Genomic DNA, 25,774 nt, shown 5'->3' with positions numbered 1-25,774 from the left:
AATTTTCAGCAATAAAGCACCAGATTACCTAAAGGAACTATGTTTTCTTATTGTTAACCTACAACATAGAAATCTAAGGTAATCTGAAAATAATAATTTAGCTGTTGTGCTTTTACTTATATCTATGTACCCCTTTCAATTTTGTGATAAGGGTTTAAAAAAATAACAACAGTGGGATCATGGCATCCATCTCTTTAGGCCCTGCTAGTTGAACCATTTATGTTGAATACACACTGATAATCTTGGGTTACATACTTAGGGAGCTACCATTTGATTTTTATGGGGGAAGGGGGGGGGGGCTAGGAAGAATTTGTGTCTTGCCTTTTTTTTCACTATACTTGATCTTGCCTTTTTTTATAAATTTATTCTGTTTGTTTTTTTTGCCCAGTTGCTCATCCTGCCTTTTTTTACTCAAATTTCCTATCCAGCCCTTTTGTCTTTACCTAAACCCTCTGTCCTGTTTTTTTTTTGTCAAATTTTATCCTAGTTTCTACCATCACATACAAATCAAATGGTAGATGCCTTAGATAACATGCAGGATATATAATTGTGGATTTTTATAATTAAGTGGTATATCAAAGATAATAACTTGACATTGAAGTTGAAGTTCAACTAAGAGTGATTACCAAGATGAAGAATAGGAGTTTATATCAAATTGCTTTAATAAAATTATTGATTTTGTAACATAGTCATTATTGGCATTCCAGATTTGTGCCATGATTAAAGTCAGACAAGAGTGGATACACTGAAATGTTTCGCCCGTTCTAGTGTTCATAACATAACTAATGTTGAAAGTATAAAAAAGAAGTATATACCACAAGCATTACATTGAATTAAATAAAACATGTAAATAACCAATGTACACGTCAAGGTGACATCATCCCTTTCAGACAGACATGTGGGCCATACAATCATTCCATACAAGAAATCTAGTTAACCTATCGCTAAAAGCATGTTTGAAATTAACCTCATAAAAAAATGACTTTGACCAATGAACAATGAAAATTGGGTCTAGGTCAGATGATTATTGCCAGACAGACATGTACACCTTTCAAACATACCATAACCATATATAATTGACTGGATGCTTAAAGTTTCTGAGAAATTCGGTTTATATAAATAAAAAGATGTGGTACTAGTGCTAATGAGACAATTGTCCACTCAAGTCACAATGGTTAAAAAGTTAACAATTATAGGTCAAAGTAAGGCCACCAAGGTCAGATGACACCTACCAGTTGGGCATGTACAAGTCAGGAGCCTGTAATTCAGTGGTTGTCGTTTGTTGCTGTGTTATTTATTTGTTTTTCGTTCAATCATTTGTATCTTAATTCGGCTGTTAGTTTTGTCGATTGAATTGTTTTACATTTGTCATTTCGGGGCCTTTTATAGCTGACTATGCGGTATTGGGTTTGCTCATTGTTGAAGGCTGTTTGGTGACCTATAGTTGTTAATTTCTGTGTCATTTGGTCTCTTGTTTAGAGTTGGTCTCATTGGCAATTACACCAAATCTTCTTTTTTTATATAAAGTTTGTTACATAAGGCATTTATAAACCAAGTATGCAGCATCCAGGTCTACTACCTTCTGAAATATACAGCTTTTAAATCAAGAGCTAACACTGTCGCTGTCATCTCCAGATCACTACTCTTAAGTCTTGCTTTTTGTGACAGAAGTTGCAGACAAGACAAAAATTGCTCCTATTGTGGCTGTCATTTTTAATGAAATCAAAGAAATAAAGCCAAGCAAAATCACACTATTTTGCATTTTACGTTTTATTTATATACATATCTAGTTGATTTCACAATAAATTACAATGCATTTATTTCCTTTATGGAGATAGAATGTGTCATGCTTCTATGGAGATACATTTATAAAACATTCTCTTCTCAGAAAGTCTATATATATATATATACAATGTCAGCCTTTACATCTCACTCAACTGTTGAATTAGTCCATGCTTCATGCATACTAGTCAATCATTATAGTAAATGTCCTTGTTAGATTTTATAACAGTGCAATATATATTGCTTACAATATTCTCTACACATCAACATATAAATTGAATCAAAATACAGTTGAAAGTGTTTAGTACATAAGCAGTTATAAAAAAGAGTTCTTAAACAACAATATATACTCATGAAAAATTATAGAAACAAATAACAAAGTATCATTTAAATCAGATTCATAAAGTTTATTATATGACCATAGATGACTTTTTTGTTTTGTCTGGCCCAGCGACACTGTCGCATATGCGAGTCTAGTGTCTGTATTGGGAGACTGAGCTCCTGCATATGTATCAGGTTTTTATGCCACCACATTCTTGTTTGTTATTCGTGCATGGCACAGGACACCTGTTATCCTAGCATAGACCCTGACATTACATTATACCAGAACTTTTCTTCGAGCTATTTCTTATAATATAAATGTTTTTAAAAAATTTGCTTGCTTTAAAAAAAAAAGTTATTGCTAACATTTAAACCTGTTTTATAACTGCTTATATACTAAATACTTTTAACTGTTTAAAACATGTATATTGTGAAGTGATTTATTTTTCTACAATTATTTTAACAACATGAAGATCATTCATCTTATCTGATACTTGTACTATTAAATTATCAAGATTATATCACAGCCATCACTATATGCTACAAATTGATCAATCAACTACAAATATCAAAGAATTCAAAAATAAAACACAAATGATACCTCAATTATTGTCCTTGAAACATTTCAAAATGTTTCAATAAAAATTATTCAACATTTATTCTAATGGACCAAAAAATATATCCTAGATTCCCATCCCCTTTATACATGTACCCAATTTTTCCAGCCTTCACAATAAATCATTTAAATTTTTTGTCACATTTTGTTATAAAACTTAAGTATGTTTGAAAGCAGTATTAATGGTAATGGTCCTTTTGGCTCCAGATGTAGCAAAATTTTGAAATGTGGATTATTTCTTTGTGTGATATATAATATTTGATATAAACATGTTTAACAAAATATAATTATCTTGGTTTTCAGATGCCAATTATGCCCCTTACCATTCATACTCTTTTAACTGTATTGTCAGTTCCTTCCACAATTACACAGGCAAATTTTGTTCACGTGAATTTTATGTAAATTTAATTTTCACGTGAAATTCATGTGATGAATTGAGCTTATACATGAAATTCGTGTGAACTCATTTCATTTGAGTTTTGATGTGAAATTCACATGAATTTTTTCACGTGAATTTCACATGATTTTTGTGTGAAATTCACATGAACAAAATTTGTCTGTGACCCCAACCTTTATAAGATGGTGAGGGGAACCCACGAGCAAAAATAAACCCCTCTTTGGACATTTAAGGTTGTTCTATTGAACAACCTTAAATGTCCAAAAAAATGTGGTGGGTTTTACACTTCTTTACTTTAATACATTTAATGTAACTGAACTGTAACATAAATAATCTGATGGTCGGACCAATAGGCATCAAGAATATCTGTCTCATAATGAAAAATTTTATCAATATTTAGGAAAATATGATCTAATAATGTTGTGTATAATCTGGTAGGCTTAGTAAGAATTTGGGAGCACATAAATGTGTCCAACATAAAGTTCAGGAAATTATCATGTCCAGATAGCAAATCAAAGTTAAAATCTCCCATTATAATTAAATTTGAGTGTTGTAAATCCAAAGTAGGAGCAAGATCATAGAGGAAAGCTGTCTTCAAATCTTTAAGGGAACATTCTGATGCTCTGTAGACAAACACTACTTGGAAGAGTCCTTTGTTAGGCACAATTATTTCCACTAGTAGAAATTCTAATGTAGGTGTTGAATAAGGCAATTGTCTTTGAAGTAAACAGCCATTTTTCAAGAATACAACAAGTCCATGTGGAGGTCTAGTATTTGGACGTTTTTGATTTTGATCAACTCGAATAGGTGTTTGAAATCCAGGAAATAAGTAATTTTCGTTGCAATCTGAAGGAATTAACCTTGATTCTGCGATACCAATGACATCAGCATCCATAATGCTGGGATCTGCTCTAATGTCTTCGTGATGCAAATGCATAGATCTCGAATTGTTAAAAACCACCTTGAAATTTTCACTTGGCAAAGAATACAGTGGTTTGAAACACAATGAAAGGACCGCCTCAGATTTCAATCTCTCAACTTCATCCTTGACACAGTCAGACACAGCAATATTTTTTCGATTCAAGTTAAGTATTTGCAATCCTGATAAAGTTGTTACTCTGCTTAAAGCAACATAATGAATATGAGGAATCTTCCCTTTGCATTTAGAATCAAGACTCACAACTACTTCTTTTAAAGTATCACCTTGTGACTTGTGGATTGTTTTTCCAGCAGCAGGTCGAAGAGGCATCTGGATTCGTTCAAAATTTTTGTATCTATAACTAAATGATCTCTTAATATCAAAAACTGGTGTCCATCTTTTGTCAATATTTTGACTGTACAAGTGGTTATACTTTTTTCTTGTATTTGTTCCAATTTTCTCATCATTAAATTTGACCCATACTATACTTGGTCTTTGCGATTTCGTCTTGTACTCAAATAATTTCACCTGACAAGATGAACCATTGGTGAGACCATCTGTTACTTCAATGTTAGCTGTTAAATCATATTTCATTCCAATAGCTAACTCCACTTCTTTGGCTAAATTGGCTGTGTCAGACTGCTTTCTAGGTAAAGAACTGATCAATTTTGCTTTAATAGGAGGGGAAAAGTCTCCAACTACGGTGTCTACAGCTTTTACACTTACTTTCTCAGATGTCAAATTTGTTATAAACTTGTTGTTAAATTTATCAACAAGATCATTTTGTACAAATAAGTGTGTACTGTTTTTATTGTATGATTGATCTTCAATCCGGACAGTCCTTGTATCAAGAATAGCAAAATCATTGTCATTGAGATTATTAAGTCTCAATCTATTCAACAACTCTGCAAACTCTATATCATCTTTTTGTCTCATTATCTGTGTAAGTTCATGAACCTTAAATAACTCCTTCCACAAATTAGGAGAAAGAGCAGATATGCCTTTGTTAAGATCCTGAAAAATCCAACCATCAAATACTGGCTTCAGTTGAAAGAAGTCTCCAATTGCAATCACACTTACACCTCCAAATATCTGGTTGCTGCCTTTGATTTTCTTTAATCTAGCATCCAAAAGGGAGAACATTTTGTTTCCAACCATTGAGATTTCGTCAATCATTACAACTGATAAATTTCGGTATTTCATTCTTAGAGTATTTAGAACATCACATGACAGAGATTGATTTAAACCTTTATTGGGCTGTATTTGAAAAGCATTATGAATGGTCAAACCATTAATATTATAGGCTGCTTTTCCCGTTGGAGCACATAACAGAATTCTTATATCATCAGGATCTTCCCCTTCGGTGGAACACAAATGTCTATGCAGTGCTTGAAATAGAGCTTTGACTACTACAGATTTTCCTACACCTGCACCACCTGTCAAGAACAGATACAATGGGTCACATTTTCTTTTAATCCATGTGATTACATGAAGGAAAAATTCTCTTTGTTTATTATTCAAAGACCGTATGAGCTTGTAATAGTCATCATCTTCAATGCGATTGGCATGATTTTTTACATCTATTGTTCTAGCTGCTACACCAACTTCTTCTGAAATATCATAATGTCTATGTTCTGTTGGTCTATCTGGGTTGAAATGTACATACTGATCTGCCTCTGTTGACCCTTCTTCAACATCTTCAAGCTCTACTTGCTGAGTTCCAGGAGCTATTTCATCATATTGATGGCAATCATTCTCTGCTTCCTCAATGGCTTTGTCAAGTTTTTCAACATTATGTTCATACTGTTTGGCTTTACTCTCTACTATTCTTCGAACAGAATTGTACATACTTTCAAATGTTTCGTTTGTTCCCTTTAGATCAGATTGTTCATTTCTCCAAGGATAGAACAGTAGCAATCGTTCCCTGTAAAAATTTTCAGAATCTGTTTTTCTATTGTATCGGACATACCTAATCACTTTTTGTGATTTTCTTTGTCGAATGATTATGCCATTTTTAAGAGTAATTTTTATTTTTCTATGATTCTCATTTGACATTTCTAGCTCATCTTCAGTTTCAGACTCATTCTCTGACTCACTTTTGTTTTGTTCGTCATCTGAAGCAGGAAATTTCACTTCAAGTTGAGATATGTAGTCTGCAAGACACCAGTTTTGTAGAAGTGCTGGTCTTTTTGAATAACGTTTGATGTCATTGTTTGACTCTACATCAGTAGAATCAGGGGATAATTTTTCAAGCTCTGATGTTTGTTTTAGCAAAAAAGTTCTCTTGTCAGGTGGAGAAGTGTTTATGAATACTACAGGTCTGGTAGCTTTTGTCAGAGGCATTTGTAGCAATAAATACACAGCTTCTTGAGCACAAGTTTCGACTGAATTTGTAAAATAATTTCCAATGTGCCTAACTTGTCGCTTGAGGTCCAAATTTCCTTCTCTAGCTTCCTTTGCAGCTTGGTCTAGCAATCCACTCATTCCCTTTTGAGACTTGCTTATATATGAAACAATGTATACAGCACATGCATATGGATCTAGGACAAACTGCAAATCATGATTTGCTTTCCATGCCGGTAATAATGCTTTCATGTATGGATTTACACGAACTTCACTTGGCTTTCTTTTAAGGAACACTTTTGCACTAGATAGATTGCTTCTGATTGCTTTAATATAATCCTCTCGACTTAACTGTAATACATTGTTAAGAAGCTCATCAAAAGTAATATCTTCAACATTATCCATTGTATAAAGTGAATCGACCTTGGTTTGGATTTCTTTATAAATTGCCTTGTATTTATCAATATCTTCATTTAATGGTTCTAAAATTACTGTCTCATCCAAAGGTGGCAAAGGAAACCCAAAGCGACATATTGGCCGACCTTTAGTTCTGCACGTCTTTGAATGTTTGTGAACTTGTAAACTAACCAAATCAGATGGAGCAGATGATAATGAACAACTTACATATTTGTCAATAAACTGAACGAGGTCTTCATTTGAATCCTGTTCATAAATTGGAGCATTTTCAATCCATATCAACATGTGAATGTGGGGTGACCCTCTTTGTTGAAATTCAACACGATAGAAATAATCAATCACTTTCCCAATAGGGTCATGATCACTCTGTAAAACTGTCTTGATGAATTGTTGGACACGATAATCAAAAAACCTAGAGCATGTGACAGGATCTTTCTGTACTAGTCTGGACTTTGTATTCCAGTCCATTTGATCCAATTCATCATCAGAATAATATTTACCATCATTCAACTTTCCAAGAATTCTAAGTAAATCCTTCCAATTTGTATCTGCTGAAGAAAAGGAACCAAACCATGTTGGTAAACCTAACTGTCTGATCATTGCAAATACATCTTTCTTTCTCTTCTCAAGGTAAACAGGAGAGTTTCTAAGTGATCTGAAAATGTAATATCCTTCATCTAACTTTACTATATCATTTACAGTTGAAGGGTTCAAAAAGTCTCTTACTGTCCATTTTTTCCCTTCTGATTTGCATCTACGTAAGGCAAGATTTACTCTATCATTTATATGTTTCATTTGTATTTTCTTTAATTTGAAAAACAAATTTGGTACTGACTGTGCAACTCTTCTGTCTACAGATCTCAGTTCCCACTTTACAATATCTGAATAATGCACAGAAACTAATCTTTCTTTGCTATCTGGTCTGCGTTGTCCACAAAATATACTTGGGAATGCTAAATACTCAGCATCTGTGTCATTGTACAAACTCAATGGTCTCTGCCCTTCACCTGGAGCAAAAACATACTGAGAACTGCCTGTGTTACTGGTCTCATCAAACACTTCGTCTAAAAGCGTGTCGGTATTTCCTGCATGGAGTTCCTCCTCATTGATTTCATCAAATTTATCACCTGTGCTTGTTTCTTCATCTTCATTGCTGGTATTATTAGCTACTTCACTTTCATCATTGTTTTGTACAGCAGTGATTTCTCTTATCCAGTTTTGATCTATTTGTACACCAGAGGTTTTGTACAAGTCACTATTCTGCATAAGATAATGCAATGCACAAAGTACAGCAAACGGCCTAACATTCTCACTGAAATCACATTTGTTATATGACAGTTTTTTTTTCAGTTTTATTGGTATTGTACCTGATTTCTCCAGAGTATGAGGAAGGGAATTAATTGTAGGTTGTACATCGACAGGTACATTTACTACATTTCCTTTGACTGAAAGTTGACCTCCTCGTGGTAACAACCGAATTTGCATAAATGGTATTCTTAATGACAATAACCTTTCTTCTAATGGATACAGATTCAATTCTATTGGTTTTACTGGAAATCCCATTTTATTTGCAACAGAAAGCCTTGGTATTTTATTTTGTCTTATAGATTGTAAACATGTATTGCAAATCCATTCAATATTGTTGACGGATTTTCTATCAGTAAAACATTGCTTCAAATCACCCTTAACTGTCTGCTTTATTCTACAAGCATTAACAACTGAATTACTAAACCATGTCTGAGTACATGATGTGCACAGGTAAGTCGGACCTTCAATAATGTTTTTAGAAAATATATCAATGCATTGTTCAAGAGAAGAGCCTTGCTGTTTTTGTTTCTTTAATTTTGATTCATGACAGGCAAATTCTTCTGCCTTCCTCTTTCGACTCTTAACTGATCTATCATAGTTTCTAATCTTGGATCGATCTCTATTTCTAGAAGCTTGCTTACATAATCTTTCTTTTTCATTCACTTGGTCATCCTTTCTAGCTTTTCGCTTGGCATCTAGTTCTTTCTGTCTGACTTCATCATCCCTTCTCGTTTTTCGCTTAGCATCTAGTTCTTTCTGTCTGACTTCATCATCCCTTCTCGTTTTTCGTTTGGCATCTACTGCTTTCTGTCTGACTTCATCATCCCTTCTGGTTTTTCGCTTGGCATCTAGTTCTTTCTGTCTGACTACATCATTTCTTCTCGTTTTTCGCTTGGCATCTAGTTCTTTCTGTCTGACTTCATCATCCCTTCTCGTTTCTCGCTTGGCATCTAGTTCTTTCTGTCTGACTACATCATTTCTTCTCGTTTTTCGCTTGGCATCTAGTTCTTTCTGTCTGACTTCATCATCCCTTCTCGTTTCTCGCTTGGCATCTAGTTCTTTCTGTCTGACTACATCATCCCTTCTCGTTTTTCGCTTGGCATCTAGTTCTTTCTGTCTGACTTCATCATCTCTTCTCGTTTTTCGCTTGGCATCTAGTTCTTTCTGTCTGATTTCATCATCCCTTCTCGTGTTTCGCTTGGCATCTAGTTCTTTCTGTCTGATTTCATCATCCCTTCTCGTGTTTCGCTTGGCATCTAGTTCTTTCTGTCTGACTTCATCATCCTTTCTAGCTTTCTTTCTTGCATCAAGATCTCTATTCCTTTCTTCAGACTTGTAAGCTTGATTTTGTCTTTTCAATATTTTAGCATCAAGTTCTTTCTGTCTGACTTCATCATCTTCTCTAGCCTTTTGTTTAGCATTAAGCTCTTTTCGGTGTATGTATGGATCTTCCCTTCTTCTTTGCATGTATGTTTTCATATATACCTTACGTTTATCACATTCGTCTGTCTGGGCTTTGGTCGAAATTTGAATTATATTTCTACGATTTTGATCTTTAAAATAACTATTAATCTGCCTCTGAAGTACTAATGAGTTGTCCATGTCAATTAACTTCACTGGAAGAATTTCATACTGTGACTGTAAATCAATATGCATGCTTGTGTAGTGAGAGTACATATAATTCACCAGACTTTGGATATCTCTGAATCCTATGAGTATTGACATGCCTTTAGACTTTCGTGGCTCATATAAACCAGACTTGTCATGTGAATGAGAGTCAAAGAAAAAATAAGTATCGTTGTCAAAATAAACACCAGAACATATAGCGCCTATCATAACTAAAGCAGCCTTAGCCTTTTCAAATGCTTCTACAAGGGCTTCTTGTAATGTAAGGAAGTCATTTGTTGAATCAAATTGAACAGCAGTACCAAACAAGACATTTTTTCTTTCCACTATAATTTTTTGTCCTCTAATTTCAAAGACATTTGGAATTTCGTTTAAAGTCAATAACATGTTTCTAAATCTACCTTCCTGTTTGAGATTCTGCACAGTTTTGAGATAAACTTGATCTCCTATTTCCAAAATATCATCTAAGTTATACTGTTGGTCATCTATATTCTTAGTTGCAAAGGCCAAATAAATTAAACAATTGCATGTGCATTGATTTCCTCTAGTAAAATTGGAAAAACGACCATCAAATTGATCAAAACTTCCAAAAGTCAACGTAACATTATCAAAAATATGAAGAGCATTTATTATTGAGTAGTTCATAGGTGTATCATTCGCATATTCTTTAGTATTTTTACTTTTAGTATCAGTAAGAATAGTTCTTGTTTTCCCACAAGGGGCATAATTTGCAATCTGTTCAGTTTTCCTACAAGAGGTGAAATATACAATCTGCTCAGTTTTCCCATAAGGGGCATGCTCAGTTTTTCTGTTTTTAGGGAGGACAGACTCCTCAGGCTCATTTTCAATAGTATTCCCACAAGGGGCATTTGTTTTTCTGTTTTTATAAAGGAGGGCAGACTCCTCCTCTCTGTCATCTACTGAGTGTTGGTCACCAGCCTTCGTCATTGGATTGGCAGCCCCCATGATGGCTTTGGAACGTTTCCAGTTCTTTCTTCTAGGCATCTTGAATGACTGCGAAATCACAAAAGAATGTGTAAAAATCATCAAATGAACAAGAGAACTTTCGAACATAGGCATCCTCAAGTTGGAATTCTGTTGCATGTGGAAACAAGAAACTGATTTGTTATTTATCGCTTTAATGAACTCTGTTTTTGTTGAAGCTAGGAGCATCTGTAACTTTGACACTAACAGTATACATGTAATCAATCATCATGCACCTAAGACTTCTAATACAGACTGAAATAATACTCACATGTGTACTTCATGTTGGTAAATATTTTTTGTATAAATTACAATTTTTTCTTTGAGCAAGTGTTATTTTTTTCGAAATGCACTCTTGTTTCAGTTTAATAAAATATTTAGGATTATCCTTTAATGTTATGAACTTGAAGTGTTTTGATATATATATAAAAATAGAAGACACTTACGGCGCTGAATTATCTACTTTTTACATTTACACATAATAAACTCTGGCCAAAGTCGTTTCTTACTTAATCAGATGTTCATTCTGATTCTTTCTACAAGATCATTAATGCGCCTTAGTAATCGTTATCAGGCATATATACAAGAGCTTGGAAAAATATCAAATGCAAATGTTTCTTTTGGGTTAAATTTGTACAACACTGAATATTGTATTCATTCAGTCTATAAAACTTTTAAAAGACCTAGAATAAATAGATTATCTAATAACCAACAAGATTTGGCAATGGACAAAATGACGAATTTCTGTGAACAGTATGATTTCTATCATATCTTATATACAACAACTTTACATCACTATATCATGTATACAAACAATTGGCAAGGTCTTTTAGCCACTCTAGATTTCAAGTGCTGTACCTAAAACAACTCTAATACATATGAAATCTCGAGTTGATTTTGACCAGTCGGAACTACTATTTTTGTAATGTTGCACTACAAATAACTAAGTTATTGTGTTCTGATTACATTTTGGAACTTTTTAATGCAAAATGCAGCTTTATCAAACAATTTAAAAATAAAACATAACACAGTTTGTTTTATAAGACTTGGTTGCAATTAATTAAAATTAAAAACAATGCATATAACATTCAGAAGTAGGATAATTTGCCTTAACTCATTATACCCCCCATGAAGCAAACAAAATCGCTGGAGCCTAGATACCATTAAAGGAAAGCTGCCTTTAAAAACATGCACTACATTGTAAATGTACATGAACTGCATAAAAATACAGATATACTCCATATTGCTCTTATTTCTATTTCTTGTAAATGTACACGAACTGCATAAAAATACAGATATACTCCATATTGCTCTTATTTCTATTTCTTGTAAATGTACACGAACTGCATAAAAATACAGATATACACCATATTGCTCTTATTTCTATTTCTAGAGAAATCCCAAAACTAACATACATGTATAGTGCATTGTGTAATATAATTTTGGCATAAAATTTTGAATTGTGGTGATTTTATTCTTATCAATTCAATTTATGTATGGATAATCATTTACTATAGCGCTTGTATTTGTGAAAAAACTAAGAATGTGTCCAAAGTACATGGATGCCCCACTGGCACGATCATTTTTCATGTTCAATGGACCGTGGAATTGGATAAAAAAATATAATTAGGCATTAAAAATTAGAAAGATAATATTATAGAGAACATGTGTACTAAGTTTCAAGTTGATTGGACTTCAACTTGACCAAAAACTTTAACCTGAAACATGCACTTTCATTTTCTATGTTCAGTGGACCGTGAAATTGTGGTCAAAAGTTTAATTTGGCTGTATTATTAGAAAGATCATATCATAAGGAACATGTGCATTAAGTTTCAAGTTGATCGGACTTCAACTTCATCAAAAACTACCTTGACCAAAAACTTAAACCTAAAGAGGGACAGACAGACGAACGAACAGACGGACGGACAAAGGAACGGACGCACATCTAGAAAACATAATGCCCCTCTACTATCGTAGGTGGGGCATAAAAATTGAAGATTTACTTGGCAATATTTTTTTTAAAAACATCGATTTTGGTTGAAATGATAGGACATTTTTTGAGTGGGAACTCAATCTTGTCCAAATACTGTATAGTCTGAGCACTTGTTTCATGAGCTTGAGTACGCTTATTTTATCAAGAACAATAAAATCATATTTGCGAACGTCTTGTCCAGGAAATGCAAACCAAATGACATCTGACAGAGATATAAAAAAAAAATAACGTACACGCGTGCTTCCAATGTTTTAATTATTTTTCCTGAATATAAGAGAACTAGCGGTGAAAATCGTAACAAAAAGTCTTTATAGATCGATGGAGAAACAATACCAACAATGCTGGATGAACAACAACACTACTATTAAGGGAAATATTTTCAAGAGGCTGAATGCAGTAATATTTTCTTACCATCAACTTACGGAAAGACTGTTTCCGGTCGGTCACACTAAAAACAACCCGGACGCGTCCGAGAGCGTCGGAGAGAAATACAAGTTCTACCATGTATACACGTTTCCTTCTAATATAATATGCATACAAGAAGAGCGGCAGGACGTTATTTTTCTTACATTATAGTTACAATTAAAGAATTTTAACAATAAAATTGTTATTGTTACATTATTAAATTGTTATTCTTTCGAATTTCTTCATTCATGATTTGGATTTATTCCACTGCTGAGAAGGGGCAAGGGGGCTCCAATAACAGCAAAACAGTTAAATTATTTCATTAATAACAGTAAGGCATGGACCATTTAACTTGTAGGGGGGCATGGTTTTTTTTCTGGTCAGAATATTTTTTATTTTTTGGAAGTAGCACAACAAATTATTTTTTTTGCATATTTAACATTATTTTTTATGGTAAACGTCCTAAGTCAGAATTTTTTTTTGTCCTCTTGCTGGCCAAATTAAATTGATACAGCAGTTTCAAAGGAGAAGAAAGTAAGTCAACATGATGAACAAATTGTGAAAAGGGGTCAACTGACAATTTTGGTCAAATTGACTTATTTGTAGATCTCACTTTGCTTAACATTTTTGCTAGTAACAGTTTATCTGTATCTATAATAATATTCAAGATAATAACCAAAAACTGCAAAATTTCTTTAAAATCTTTAAATAATTCAGGGGCATTATACCTGAAAAACCAGTTACCCAATTCGACTAAAAATTTCAGGACAGGTACACCTTGACCTAATAAATAATGTAACTTCTAGTCTTATTTGCTCTAAATGCTGGAGTTTTTTAGATATAAGCCAAAAACTGCATTTTACCCTGTGTTCTATTTTTAGCCATGACGGCCATGTTTTTAGACAAAATAGAAAATTAAACACAAACTTTATTTTATACACCCTACTGATCATTCAGTTGAAGTTTGGTTGAATTTGTTTGATTGGTTTTAGACGAAAAGATTTTTTAAAGTTAGCAAATATGATGAACAAATTGTGAAAAAAATTGTCATTAAAGGACAATAACCCCTTAAGGGGTCAATTGACAATTTTGGTCATATTAACTTATTTGTAGATCTTACTTTGCTTAACATTTTTGCTGTTTCCAGTTTATCTTTATCTATAATAATATTCAAGATAATGACCAAAAACTGCAAAATTTCCTTAAAATTACCAATAAAGTGGCAGCAACCCAACAATTGGTTGTTTGATTCATCTGAAAATTTCAGGGCTGATAGGTATTGACCTAATGAACATTTTTACCCCATGTCAGATTGCTGTAAATGCTTTCGTTTTTGAGATATAAGCCAAAAACTGCATTTGACCCCTATGTTCTATTTTAAGTAACGGCGGCCATGTTTTTTGACGGATCAAAAATCAAAGCACACACTTTGTGCAGGATAATCTAAGGAACAATCATGCTAAGTTTTAACCAAATCCATTCAGTAGTTTCAGAGGAGAAGATTTTTTAAAGTTAGCAAATATGATGAACAAAAGGTGAAAAATTGTCATTAAAGGACAATAACCCCTTAAGGGGTCAATTGACAATTTTGGTCATATTAACTTATTTGTAGATCTTACTTTGCTGATCATTTTTGCTGTTTACAGTTTATCTTTATCTATAATAATATTCAAGATAATGACCAAAAACTGCAAAATTTCCTTAAAATTACCAAATAAGTGGCAGCAACCCAACAATGGTTTGTTTGATTCATCTGAAAATTTCAGGGCTGATAGATCTTGACCTAATGAACATTTTTACCCCATGTCAGATTTGCTCTAAATGCTTTCGTTTTTGAGATATAAGCCAAAAACTGCATTAGACCCCTATGTTCTATTTTAAGTAACGGCGGCCATGTTTTTTGACGGATCAAAAATCGAAGCGCACATTTTGTGCAGGATATACTAAGGAACAATCATGCTAAGTTTCATTCAAATCCATTCAGTAGTTTCAGAGGAGAAGATGTTTGAAAAATTGTTAACGACGACAGACGACGACGACGACGACGACGACGACGACGTCGACGACGACGGACGCCAAGTGATGAGAAAAGCTCACATGGCCTTTTAGGCCAGGTGAGCTAAAAAAAAAATCCAAAAGAAAATAAATTAAATTCTATTTAAAAATGTTTTACTTACCAAAGTTATTTTCCAAAGTAATAATAACACTTTTTTCATTGGAAAATGTGGGGCATTTCCACTGCAGAACTTTGTTACCATGACAAATAAACTCACAAGCAAGACAGAATCTCCTATATATGGCTGGACTGTAATAAAAGAACAATTTTATTTTGTTGTTGTTTTTTTCTTTATAAAAAAGACAATAGTTTTTAAGTATTCAATACTTACAAATTGCTTGCATCTGAATAGTGCACATGGTGCAAAGTGACTGCTCCTAAAAATCTTTATGGAGACAAGCTTCACTGGTAAAACTCAAATAAGCAACCCCACTCTATTTTCTAATGTTATTAATATAATTGACACAAAAATATACTGTTGGCATGAATATCCAAATGCAATGGTGGTGATATATATCTTTCTTTGCCCCATCTCATCAAAATGTATATTTTGTCTTTTTCTATTCTATGCACATAAATACATTGGTATTCTGTTATTCTTTGCATTTGTAGGTGAAATTTCAAAAGATCAAAGTGGAAGTGGTTGAGGGGTAGAGGTTGTGAGTTTGAATCCTGCGTGCAACTCCAACCTGAACTTACTAGGAGTGTCAGTTTTACTACCTAAGATCAGTGATTTTCTCCTAGCACAACAGCTTCCTCAACCAATATAAACGGACCACCACAAAAAACAGCCAATTTTGCTGAAAGTGGCATCAAACACAACCAATCAATTGATGATGGGAATTTTTAACAACCTTGACTAGCTATACAGCCATCACACGCTCGGCTGATCAACTGATCTGGCTGTTTCATGATTTATTGTAGTTTCAACTTTTGTCTTTTTTACCAAATAAAACTTTGTAAAATTATGTTGAACAGTCTCATGACACATCAAGACTGATAGTATCTTGCACAAAAAGTGTAAAATGTAGGTGAAAGTGACCTAGTTTATACTGAAAACTAATAATATCTCACCCAACTCTTCTGTAAAAAGTTCTCTATTGCGTTTATGTTCCTCTGTTTCAGACTGTAATGGTACTCGCATAGTTTCTACCATAGTGTACAATACATTTAATATCATCCTTAAAAAATAATTGTAAATAGATTCATTTCACTTTTATCTAACAATTGCATTGAAAGTTGTTGTTTAATAAGTAATTTAAATTATAACACTACCTTTCAGCAGCTACAATTTACAGTAAATTCAGAAAGTATTGTGTGCATTAAGTAATGCAATTTCGTCATTTAGACTAAAATGCAATGTCGATTTTTGCTACATTGAGAAAAATCCTTTTTAATTCATATAAAAAATTCAAAATGCAAATTTAAATCATTGCTACTATAACCCTGTCACATTTTTTCGCAATAATTTCTGAATTTACAGTTTTCAATATCATTCAAGAAAAAATACTGTAACTATAATAGCTCAATCCCTTCCTGTGATCAACTCTCCCAAATGTAAAAACTTGAACACTTTTTACAATAGAAACCCGTCACAAAACTATTATTTTGACTGGCCCTCTCTGGATGATGGTTTGGTAAGACTGATACTTACCTAAGATCTAGACTTTGACTGGCCCTCTCTGGATGATGGTTTGGTTAGACTGATACTTACCTAAGATCAAGACTTTGACTGGCCCTCTCTGGATGATGGTTTGGTTAGACTGATACTTACCTAAGATCTAGACTTTGACTGGCCCTCTCTGGATGATGGTTTGGTTAGACTGATACTTACCTAAGATCAAGACTTTGACTGGCCCTCTCTGGATGATGGTTTGGTTAGACTGATACTTACCTAAGATCTAGACTTTGACTGGCCCTCTCTGGATGATGGTTTGGTTAGACTGGTACTTACCTAAGATCAAGACTTTGACTGGCCCTCGCTGGATGATGGTTTGGTTAGACTGGTACTTACCTAAGATCTAGACTTTGACTGGCACTCTCTGGATGATGGTTTGGTTAGACTGATACTTACCTAAGCTCTAGACTTTGACTGGCCCTCTCTGGATTATGGTTTGGTTAGACTGATACTTACCTAAGATCTAGACTTTGACTGGCCCTCTCTGGATGATGGTTTGGTTAGACTGATACTTACCTAAGATCTAGACTTTGACTGGCACTCTCTGGATGATGGTTTTGTTAGACTGATACTTACCTAAGATCTAGACTTTGACTGGCCCTCTCTGGATGATGGTTTGGTTAGACTGGTACTTACCTAAGATCAAGACTTTGACTGGCCCTCGCTGGATGATGGTTTGGTTAGACTGATACTTACCTAAGATCTAGACTTTGACTGGCTCTCTCTGGATTATGGTTTGGTTAGACTGATACTTACCTAAGATCTAGACTTTGACTGGCCCTCTCTGGATGATGGTTTGGTTAGACTGATACTTACCTAAGATCTAGACTTTGACTGGCCCTCTCTGGATGATGGTTTGGTTAGACTGATACTTACCTAAGATCTAGACTTTGACTGGCTCTCTCTGGATGATGGTTTGGTTTGACGGATACTTACCTAAGATCTAGACTTTGACTGGCTCTCTCTGGATGATGGTTTGGTTAGACTGATACTTACCTAAAATCTAGACTTTGACTGGCCCTCTCTGGATGATGGTTTGGTTAGACTGATACTTACCTAAGATCTAGACTTTGACTGGCCCTCTCTGGATGATGGTTTGGTTTGACGGATACTTACCTAAGATCTAGACTTTGACTGGCCCTCTCTGGATGATGGTTTGGTTTGACGGATACTTACCTAAGATCTAGACTTTGACTGGCTCTCTCTGGATGATGGTTTGGTTAGACTGATACTTACCTAAGATCTAGACTTTGACTGGCTCTCTCTGGATGATGGTTTTGTTAGACTGATACTTACCTAAGATCTAGACTTTGACTGGCCCTCTCTGGATGATGGTTTGGTTAGACTGATACTTACCTAAGATCTAGACTTTGACTGGCTCTCTCTGGATGATGGTTTTGTTAGACTGAACCTTACCTAAGATCTAGACTTTGACTGGCTCTCTCTGGATGATGGTTTGGTTAGACTGGTACTTACCTAAGATCTAGACTTTGACTGGCTCTCTCTGGATGATGGTTTGGTTAGACTGATACTTACCTAAAATCTAGACTTTGACTGGCCCTCTCTGGATGATGGTTTGGTTAGACTGATACTTACCTAAGATCTAGACTTTGATTGGCCCTCTCTGGATGATGGTTTGGTTTGACGGATACTTACCTAAGATCTAGACTATCTGCTAGAGATACTGCTGGTTTAATCAAGGCATTTGCTGCTGCTTTTCCATTTCTAAAATGATTGATACATTTGACATTTAGGTTAGAAATTCATGAAATACATGTATAAACAAAAATAGAAAATAGCCAGTGCATTGCTTACTTCACCTAAATTTTATGTTACAAAGTGCTTTAACACATTTTGATTGAAATATTTCATTATGCATATGTGTAATAGATTATAATACTATGATCATGTATATATATGTGTTATAAATAAATATTGTTTGAAATTCTAAAAAAATGATTTTTCCTTTTAAAAGTATATCATATTTTTTGTCCTATTGCCACTCATTAGACTAAACAATGCTAAAGGGGAAGATGTTTTGTTTTGTTCTATTACCATTCATTTGATAGAAGGGGGTAGGCAATTGACATATTTACACTTGTATGCAAATTTGTCCGCCATTACGTAAAATCACACAGGTTACCGTAAACTTTGACATCATTTAATTCAAAACATTTGATGTCACAATTAAAAAGTGATTGTTTCTTCACGTCAAAAGGTGATTCGGAGTAGATCTAAGGTCATACGGAGGCAAAATACAGCTAAATTTCAAAAGTTTAAATACGTTTATATTATTAGGTAGCAAAGGAGAGCCTTGGTGTAGTGATTAGCGCATCAGGGCTCCTGGTTCAGTCCCCTTTCCTAGAAATAAATTTCTGGTACTGAATTTTTCGGCTCTCCCTTGACACCATTTGCGAGTATGATCTTGAGAAACGATGATCGTCCGTTAGAAGGGCACAATCAATGGTCAACCCCTGTTAAGAGAGAGCAATATCTCTTGCATGATAAAAAGAGCCCGCTAATGCGGCTTCAATGTAGCACTCACACCAGCAAAGTGGAAAGTGATTACTATAAGTTGTGATAACTTGTTTCCCAATCCACAATAAATAAATATGTTTTTAAACTAAACCAAAGATCTAGTATATAAGTTTCACCAAATTCAAGGTTAAAGAGGAGTTACAGTTTGTGGACCACAAAAGAGAATGGAAAAAGTACAACAAAAAATGTAGATGTACATCAACTAATCATTAAATATCTTCAACCCCACTATATATCATTGTATATGCTGAAGTTATAAATAGTACTTACTCAGTTTCGAAGGATAATAATTCAACAAAAGAAGTAAAAATTCCTTGTTCATATAACATGTGCACATTTTTGTGTTCCCAGTCCATCTGTTCTTCTAATGAATTGCATTCTCCAAAAACACCTGGATAAAAAAATATACTGTGAATTCATTTATTTTTGGAGTAACAATTTTCAGGATATTTGATTTTGAGATTATATAATGGAGAATGGAAATGGGGAATGTGTCAAAGAGACAACAACCTGACCAAAGAGCAAAAATCAACTGAAGGCCACCAATATGCCAATGTTTGCATTAAATAAAAAAAGAAGATGTGGTATGATTGCCAATGATACAATTCTCTACACCAAATGACACAGAAATTATCTGCTTTAGGTTAGGTAACTGTACGGCCTTCAAGAATGAGCAAAGCCCATACAGCATAATCAGCTATAAAAGGCATTGAAATAACAAATGTAAGCCTACAGAAATTTATAATTAGTTGAACATTTAAATTTGTCATCAACACTTACCTTGGACAAGATAAAGAACAGCATGAACAGCGTTTGTTCTCCTTTCTTCACTAGCTATTTCTAGTTCATTTTGTAGATACACTATGTGTTTCTTTCTGATTTCACTTGATGTCTCTGTCCACTTGTCATACCCTGCAATATAAGTTGAATCAATTTATTTGTAATAAAAAAAAGTTTCAATGTAATGAATGTATACAGTTCTTGTCCTGCTTTGTTCATATATGTCCTTGACTTGTTTGCCATAGGTTTACTTATACCAAGTAATAATTAAAATACTTCACAAGATGAATCAAAAATCTCTATCAATAACATATGTCCCATTTATTGTCAAACTGTACTCAAATTTACGTTATTTTTCAAAATATTTCTGAAATTCTAAGAATCTTAGCACATTGCAAATAAATTTAGTACATTTTCAAATACTGCACTTGGCTGATCAATTAGAAATTTCCACTTTCCAATAGTTTTATTAAAACTGTGAAAATCAGTATAACATAAATTTAAGGGGCTATACTCCATATAGGGTCTACAGATTTCATTATATTTTTAATGTTTCAATTCATAAATGGTTTTCAATGCCACGGTGAAATCTTTGAAATGTTTTAATTGATAATAACTGTTAACCTTAGAGGTTTGACATTGATTGATAACTGATTTTTGTAACAACAAAATTTAGCCAGGAATAAAGCTAGTAACTTGACTGATAAATGTTATTTGGATGTCAAAATCTTACAAACTTCAACTACTGTAAACCGGGAAATTTTCGCGCCGTCTTTATTTCGCGATTTACTTACACGATCCAAATTCGCGCCGTTTTGAATTCGCGATTTTTAAGTGGCCTAGATAAATATTTTCATAAATGATTTGGAAAGTGAACAGCTTTACATATATCTTAAATCAAATGATAAAATCAATCAGAAATATTTTGTTTTCGGTTCATTAATGTTAAATTAGATTGAAAGTTTGGCATCTTTCAATGCTCGTAAAAACACATACACAATAATAGAAAAGTAAACCTAATTAGGAATGAATTAAAATAAAGTGCTGTCAGGATTAATGCTAATTAGTCGATCTTTTGATCTGATCAATCTTTGTAGTAGATTCAACGAGGTGATACTTTTATTACTGATTGACAGGTGTCATTATTATAATGGTAATGAGTGTTTGTTTACATAACAATATCCGTAATGTTCGCTTCAGTGAAATAACTGATTTGAGTTAAAGACATGACTTTTAACATCGCTTTTCATTAAGAGATACTGTTATAATTTAAATTATATAGTTGTCGTCTTTGAAATCAGTGTTATACAGTATTCTTATATATATTATATTCATAAACGTGAATATAAGAAGATGTGGTATGTGTGCCAATGAGGCAACTCTCCATCCAAGTCACAATTTGTAAAAGAAAATGTAATTAAAAGAGTTTTTCCTTGATATTTTCGCGGTCGTTTTATTTTCGCGTTTCACTTCTTACCGCGAAAATAGCGAAAATAAAACTACCGCGAAAATTTCCCTGTTTACAGTAATATGTAGAACAAAGACTAAACAGTTTATTACTTGCAAAGCTGAAACTGTTAATATTAGAGTAAATAACATACTGAGGATTCATTATTATTCGTTGGATACCAATTTTCGTGGGTTTCGTGGGTATGGATTAACCACGAAATCAAATGTTCAACGAAATACATATTCTAATAGGCTTAGTAAACAGAGATTGTCAAAAACACGAAATCAAATATCCATGAATATGCAAGTTTTCAGCAATCCACGAAAATAAATGAATCCACAGTAGATACAGTCATCTGTAAAACAAACTTAAAAGATCAAGGTTGTCCCTGTCACAGAAGAGTTTTTTAGACACCTTGTTTTTTATTTGACATTTTGGTAGCTCTTAAGTCTCTAATTTATTACCTTTTGCTGTGAATCCATCTTCAAAGCACTTTCTATTTAATGCAAACTCACTCTCTTCTGTGTAACTGTATAATTCTACAAAAAATGATTATTATTGTATGAATTTGCATTATATGCGTTCTCTAATTCTTTGGCAATTCAACCCCTTCTGTACCATTGTTTAAAAGATTGGTTCTGAAAAGGCCAAAAATTTCTAAGGTTATTGGACCATATATATTTTGGATAACCATGACAGCAGAAAAATTCCTTCAATCACATGGCAATGTTAGCGGTCTTTTATTCAACAAAGTTTTAAGTTAAATGAACAAAGATGCTGGTACAGATAAACAGATGGAAAGTCTGATTCTTAAATGCCCTTCAAAGTTTGTTTGAGGGGTATAATGAAAACAGAATATTGAAATCATGACTTGCTTTTAGAAGCCAGTTTGATTCAACCTCATAATAATGAGCTCAAAAACATTGCTCATAAAATATTGACTTGCAAGAAAAATAAATTGCTTCACCGAGCCCAGCTGGATACAAACGCAGAGGTCCAACCCTGAACAGTTGGGACAAAAATGGACATAATATTTGAGCTTGATACAGGTCTGAATTTGAATTGTAATTAAATATTTGACACCTAATACATGTAGGTTCCTGACACAGAATAACTGTAGTCAAAGAACTTAGAATTAATTGGTTGTATGATTTGAATTTATATGTTTTTTGCTTTTTGGCAATACACTATGCTGTTGCGAATTGACCTCCCCCAAACCCATCCCTAAAAAAAAATGTTTACATTTAAACAGATATAAAAAGTTATTGTCTGGAAACTAAAAAAATGCTTATTTGGGCCCTTTTTTTGGCCCCTAATTCCTAAACTGTTGGGACCATAACCCCCAAAATCAATCCCAACCTTTCTTTAGTGGTATTGAACCTTCTGGTAAAAAATTATAGAGATCCATTTACTGAAACTTAACTTATTGTCCGGACACTAAATGCGTCTTTAGACGATGACGACATGATAGCATTATACGATGCAAAACAATTTTGCGGTTGTATAAAAATGATTTCAATAGGGTCTGTATGCATGCAACTTTAATTTTGACAAATAGAAATGAGTAGGAGATGTGATCAGCCTGTCCAGTGATTAAAACTATAACTGTTAGCTGACAAAGTGAAACTAGAGAAGAACACAGAAAGACATATTTTGTTGATTGATTCCACCCACAACAAAGTCTAATGTATAAGTAATGAGTAAACAATTTAATAATTTATATGTTTAACTTTGTATATCTCTGAAATGTGATCAGACAAAACTAAAAAAAAATCAACACAATACTTCAAGTCTTGTTGCATCTGCCTGCTTGTCTTTTTGTATTTGTTAACCTGTCTGTTTATATTTATAAATAAATAATCATGTTGACAGTTGATTTGATTGATTCCAGTTAGGAAAACACAAGAAAGTTGATACTAATTAGTAGCTGTTCAATAAATTGTGTATTATTTCTATAGAACTCTTGCATTGTACATACATGTACCTCTAAATACAGGTTTAGTATATATTAAATAAAATTTAAGAACTTGAATCAACTAGGGGGCATGAATTTTGACAGATAATTGAAGTAATGTCAAATATATGCATTTAAAAGAAATATGATTCTTTGAGAAATTATCAGTTACAAATTTAATTATTCATGTTGTGTACAGCTTATAATATTTCTAATAGTCAATAATTATCTGTCAACACTTCTTTTATCTATACCTGACATTTCACTCTGGTAAGTGTCTGCATCATCATACAAAAATTCTATATCTGGACTATCCGTCATACTCTGGAAAACAAAAGGACTCAATTATCTAAATATTCATAAACAGTCACCTTCACTCAAAATATTTTAACTACATGGAACTGGGGGTAAAAAATTACATAAATTATTGTTTGCTTTTTCTTCATTTCTTTTATTTACAAAATACATTACAAATGTACATTGATATCATACGTATACTCTTACTTTTCTAAATTGTATACTACATGTATCTGAAATTGTCTATAATACATTTGTATATGTTCTAATAACTTGAAATCTTATAGTTCAATGTACATTGTACATCTATGAGATAATTTCTATACTTATTCTGTCATCTGTAATTATAATGTACTATGCAGTTACTGCGTCTGAGTTTGTTTAATAAAGTTGAAAGTTGAAAGCAAATTCTATGATACAATGTAGTACCTGTAGTAACCATTATGTCAATGGGGGTTACAAAACAAGGTAACTGAATTATGGTGCACATTTTGTGCCTTATATGCCCTAGAAATACAGCATTGAAGGAAATGGCAATGGACAGTTACTGATTTGAGACCAGTATCTATTTCCAATACAGATTGTAAAATAAGGATTGTGTATCAAATACAACTAATTCATTAAATTATCACAGACATGAAGCAGTGCCAGTAAATTATTTCACAAAACCTGGTAAGACAGTAGTAACAAAAAAGAAGATATTAAAAATCGAATATTCAATTATCAGTGATAGTTATGAAAAGTGAAAAGTAACATATAACTGAGAACCTGTATCATTTAAATTTTACATTACAAAGTGTAAATTTAGTCTTTAGTTTAAAATTAGTCACTGTATAAATCTCTGTAAAGACTAAAGTTGGGATGATTTTGACAGCGGAAGTAACATTGCATTTGCTGATTGGTTTTATTCATAGTTTGTCTTAAAACTTATATTTATAGATGTACCTCTGACAGCGAATCTTCTCTTTGCCTCCGCAAAAGGTCCCTTAATTTGGGCAACCCCTCGCCCTTTCGAGGCCCAGCATCCATCATTATTATTATTATTTAGAAGGGAGACAATCATGTATACAAAACAGAGTTACTTACCCTTGGAAGTAAGACAACTCGCCCCATTAGCAATTCGCCCCACTTTTTCACCCTTAATGCCAATATTTAACGTCTTCGGTTAAATTAGTCCCCTGTGTATTTAAGAGTTATGTTATAATCAATCAGAGTGAAATAAATTGTTATAATAATAATTTCCTCGACATGGACCCTTTAATTTGTGGCCTGAGTTTATTTCTTATGAAATAAGAATTTTGCAATCTGGCAGTTAATTAACTGGGTGTAAATAATACTAGAGACGCTATAATACATTATCTATTGCAAGTCTCCGATGATACCCACCCCAGTACATCCGCGTTAAAATTTTACCAAAATCTGTTGCATAAACACATGTTGAATAATTGAATGAAGATATAAAAAAAAATACATTTGAAAACAGAAACTTGAGGGAAAAAATTAATTTTGACAAAAAAGAAAAAAAGAGATTTTGCCAAGATGATTTGTTCCCTTCTAAATCTTAAAATCATCTTTTACCTTAATGTCCGTCATTAATGCGGTTCAAGTCACTGGCTGGGGAGAGAGGGTTCAACAACCGCATGATACGTACATATATGAATTTATCTTATGTAAAGGGAGTTCGCTTCTCAGTTTCAAAATAATTAGCTTTTCATAACACTAGTTTAACATGACAGGGAATTAATAAAGGAATCAAAACTAAAGAGCCAACAAAAAAAAATAGGTCAATGGCTTGTTTTCGATATATTAGTAAGTTATTGATATTTTGGCGGGGAAATATTCTCTTTTGACTTTTCATAGCTTTATGAAGTTTAAGTTCTCAAAAACTATTGAAAAATAATTAAAATTTT

At 33.3% G+C, this 25,774-nt stretch overlaps 1 protein-coding gene across 4 annotated transcripts in view; it reads right to left on the bottom strand.

Annotated features, from left to right (window-relative positions):
- Positions 1-24,960, bottom strand: part of LOC139488704 (striatin-interacting protein 1 homolog) — a 42,177-nt gene extending 17,217 nt beyond the window's left edge. For 3 of the 4 annotated variants that reach the window (XM_071274524.1, XM_071274540.1, XM_071274547.1), the window contains exons 1-8: positions 24,810-24,938; positions 23,822-23,891; positions 22,078-22,152; positions 20,164-20,295; positions 19,654-19,774; positions 18,502-18,570; positions 16,242-16,348; positions 15,289-15,416 (exon numbers count right to left, since the gene is read on the bottom strand). In XM_071274524.1, coding sequence (XP_071130625.1) covers positions 15,289-15,416; positions 16,242-16,348; positions 18,502-18,570; positions 19,654-19,774; positions 20,164-20,295; positions 22,078-22,152; positions 23,822-23,891; positions 24,810-24,896 — 789 coding nt within the window. In that variant the 5' untranslated portion in view covers positions 24,897-24,938. Of the gene's footprint in view, positions 1-15,288; positions 15,417-16,241; positions 16,349-18,501; positions 18,571-19,653; positions 19,775-20,163; positions 20,296-22,077; positions 22,153-23,821; positions 23,892-24,809 lie in introns of all 4 variants that reach the window. The other variant, XM_071274531.1, reaches the window with a different exon arrangement.
- Positions 24,961-25,774: the final 814 nt, after the last annotated feature.

The sequence above is a fragment of the Mytilus edulis genome, chromosome 1, assembly GCF_963676685.1.
Source record: "Mytilus edulis chromosome 1, xbMytEdul2.2, whole genome shotgun sequence".
Lineage (NCBI taxonomy): Eukaryota > Metazoa > Mollusca > Bivalvia > Mytilida > Mytilidae > Mytilus > Mytilus edulis.
Note: the sequence above shows the minus strand (reverse complement) of the source record. Positions and strands in the feature narration are given on the sequence as shown.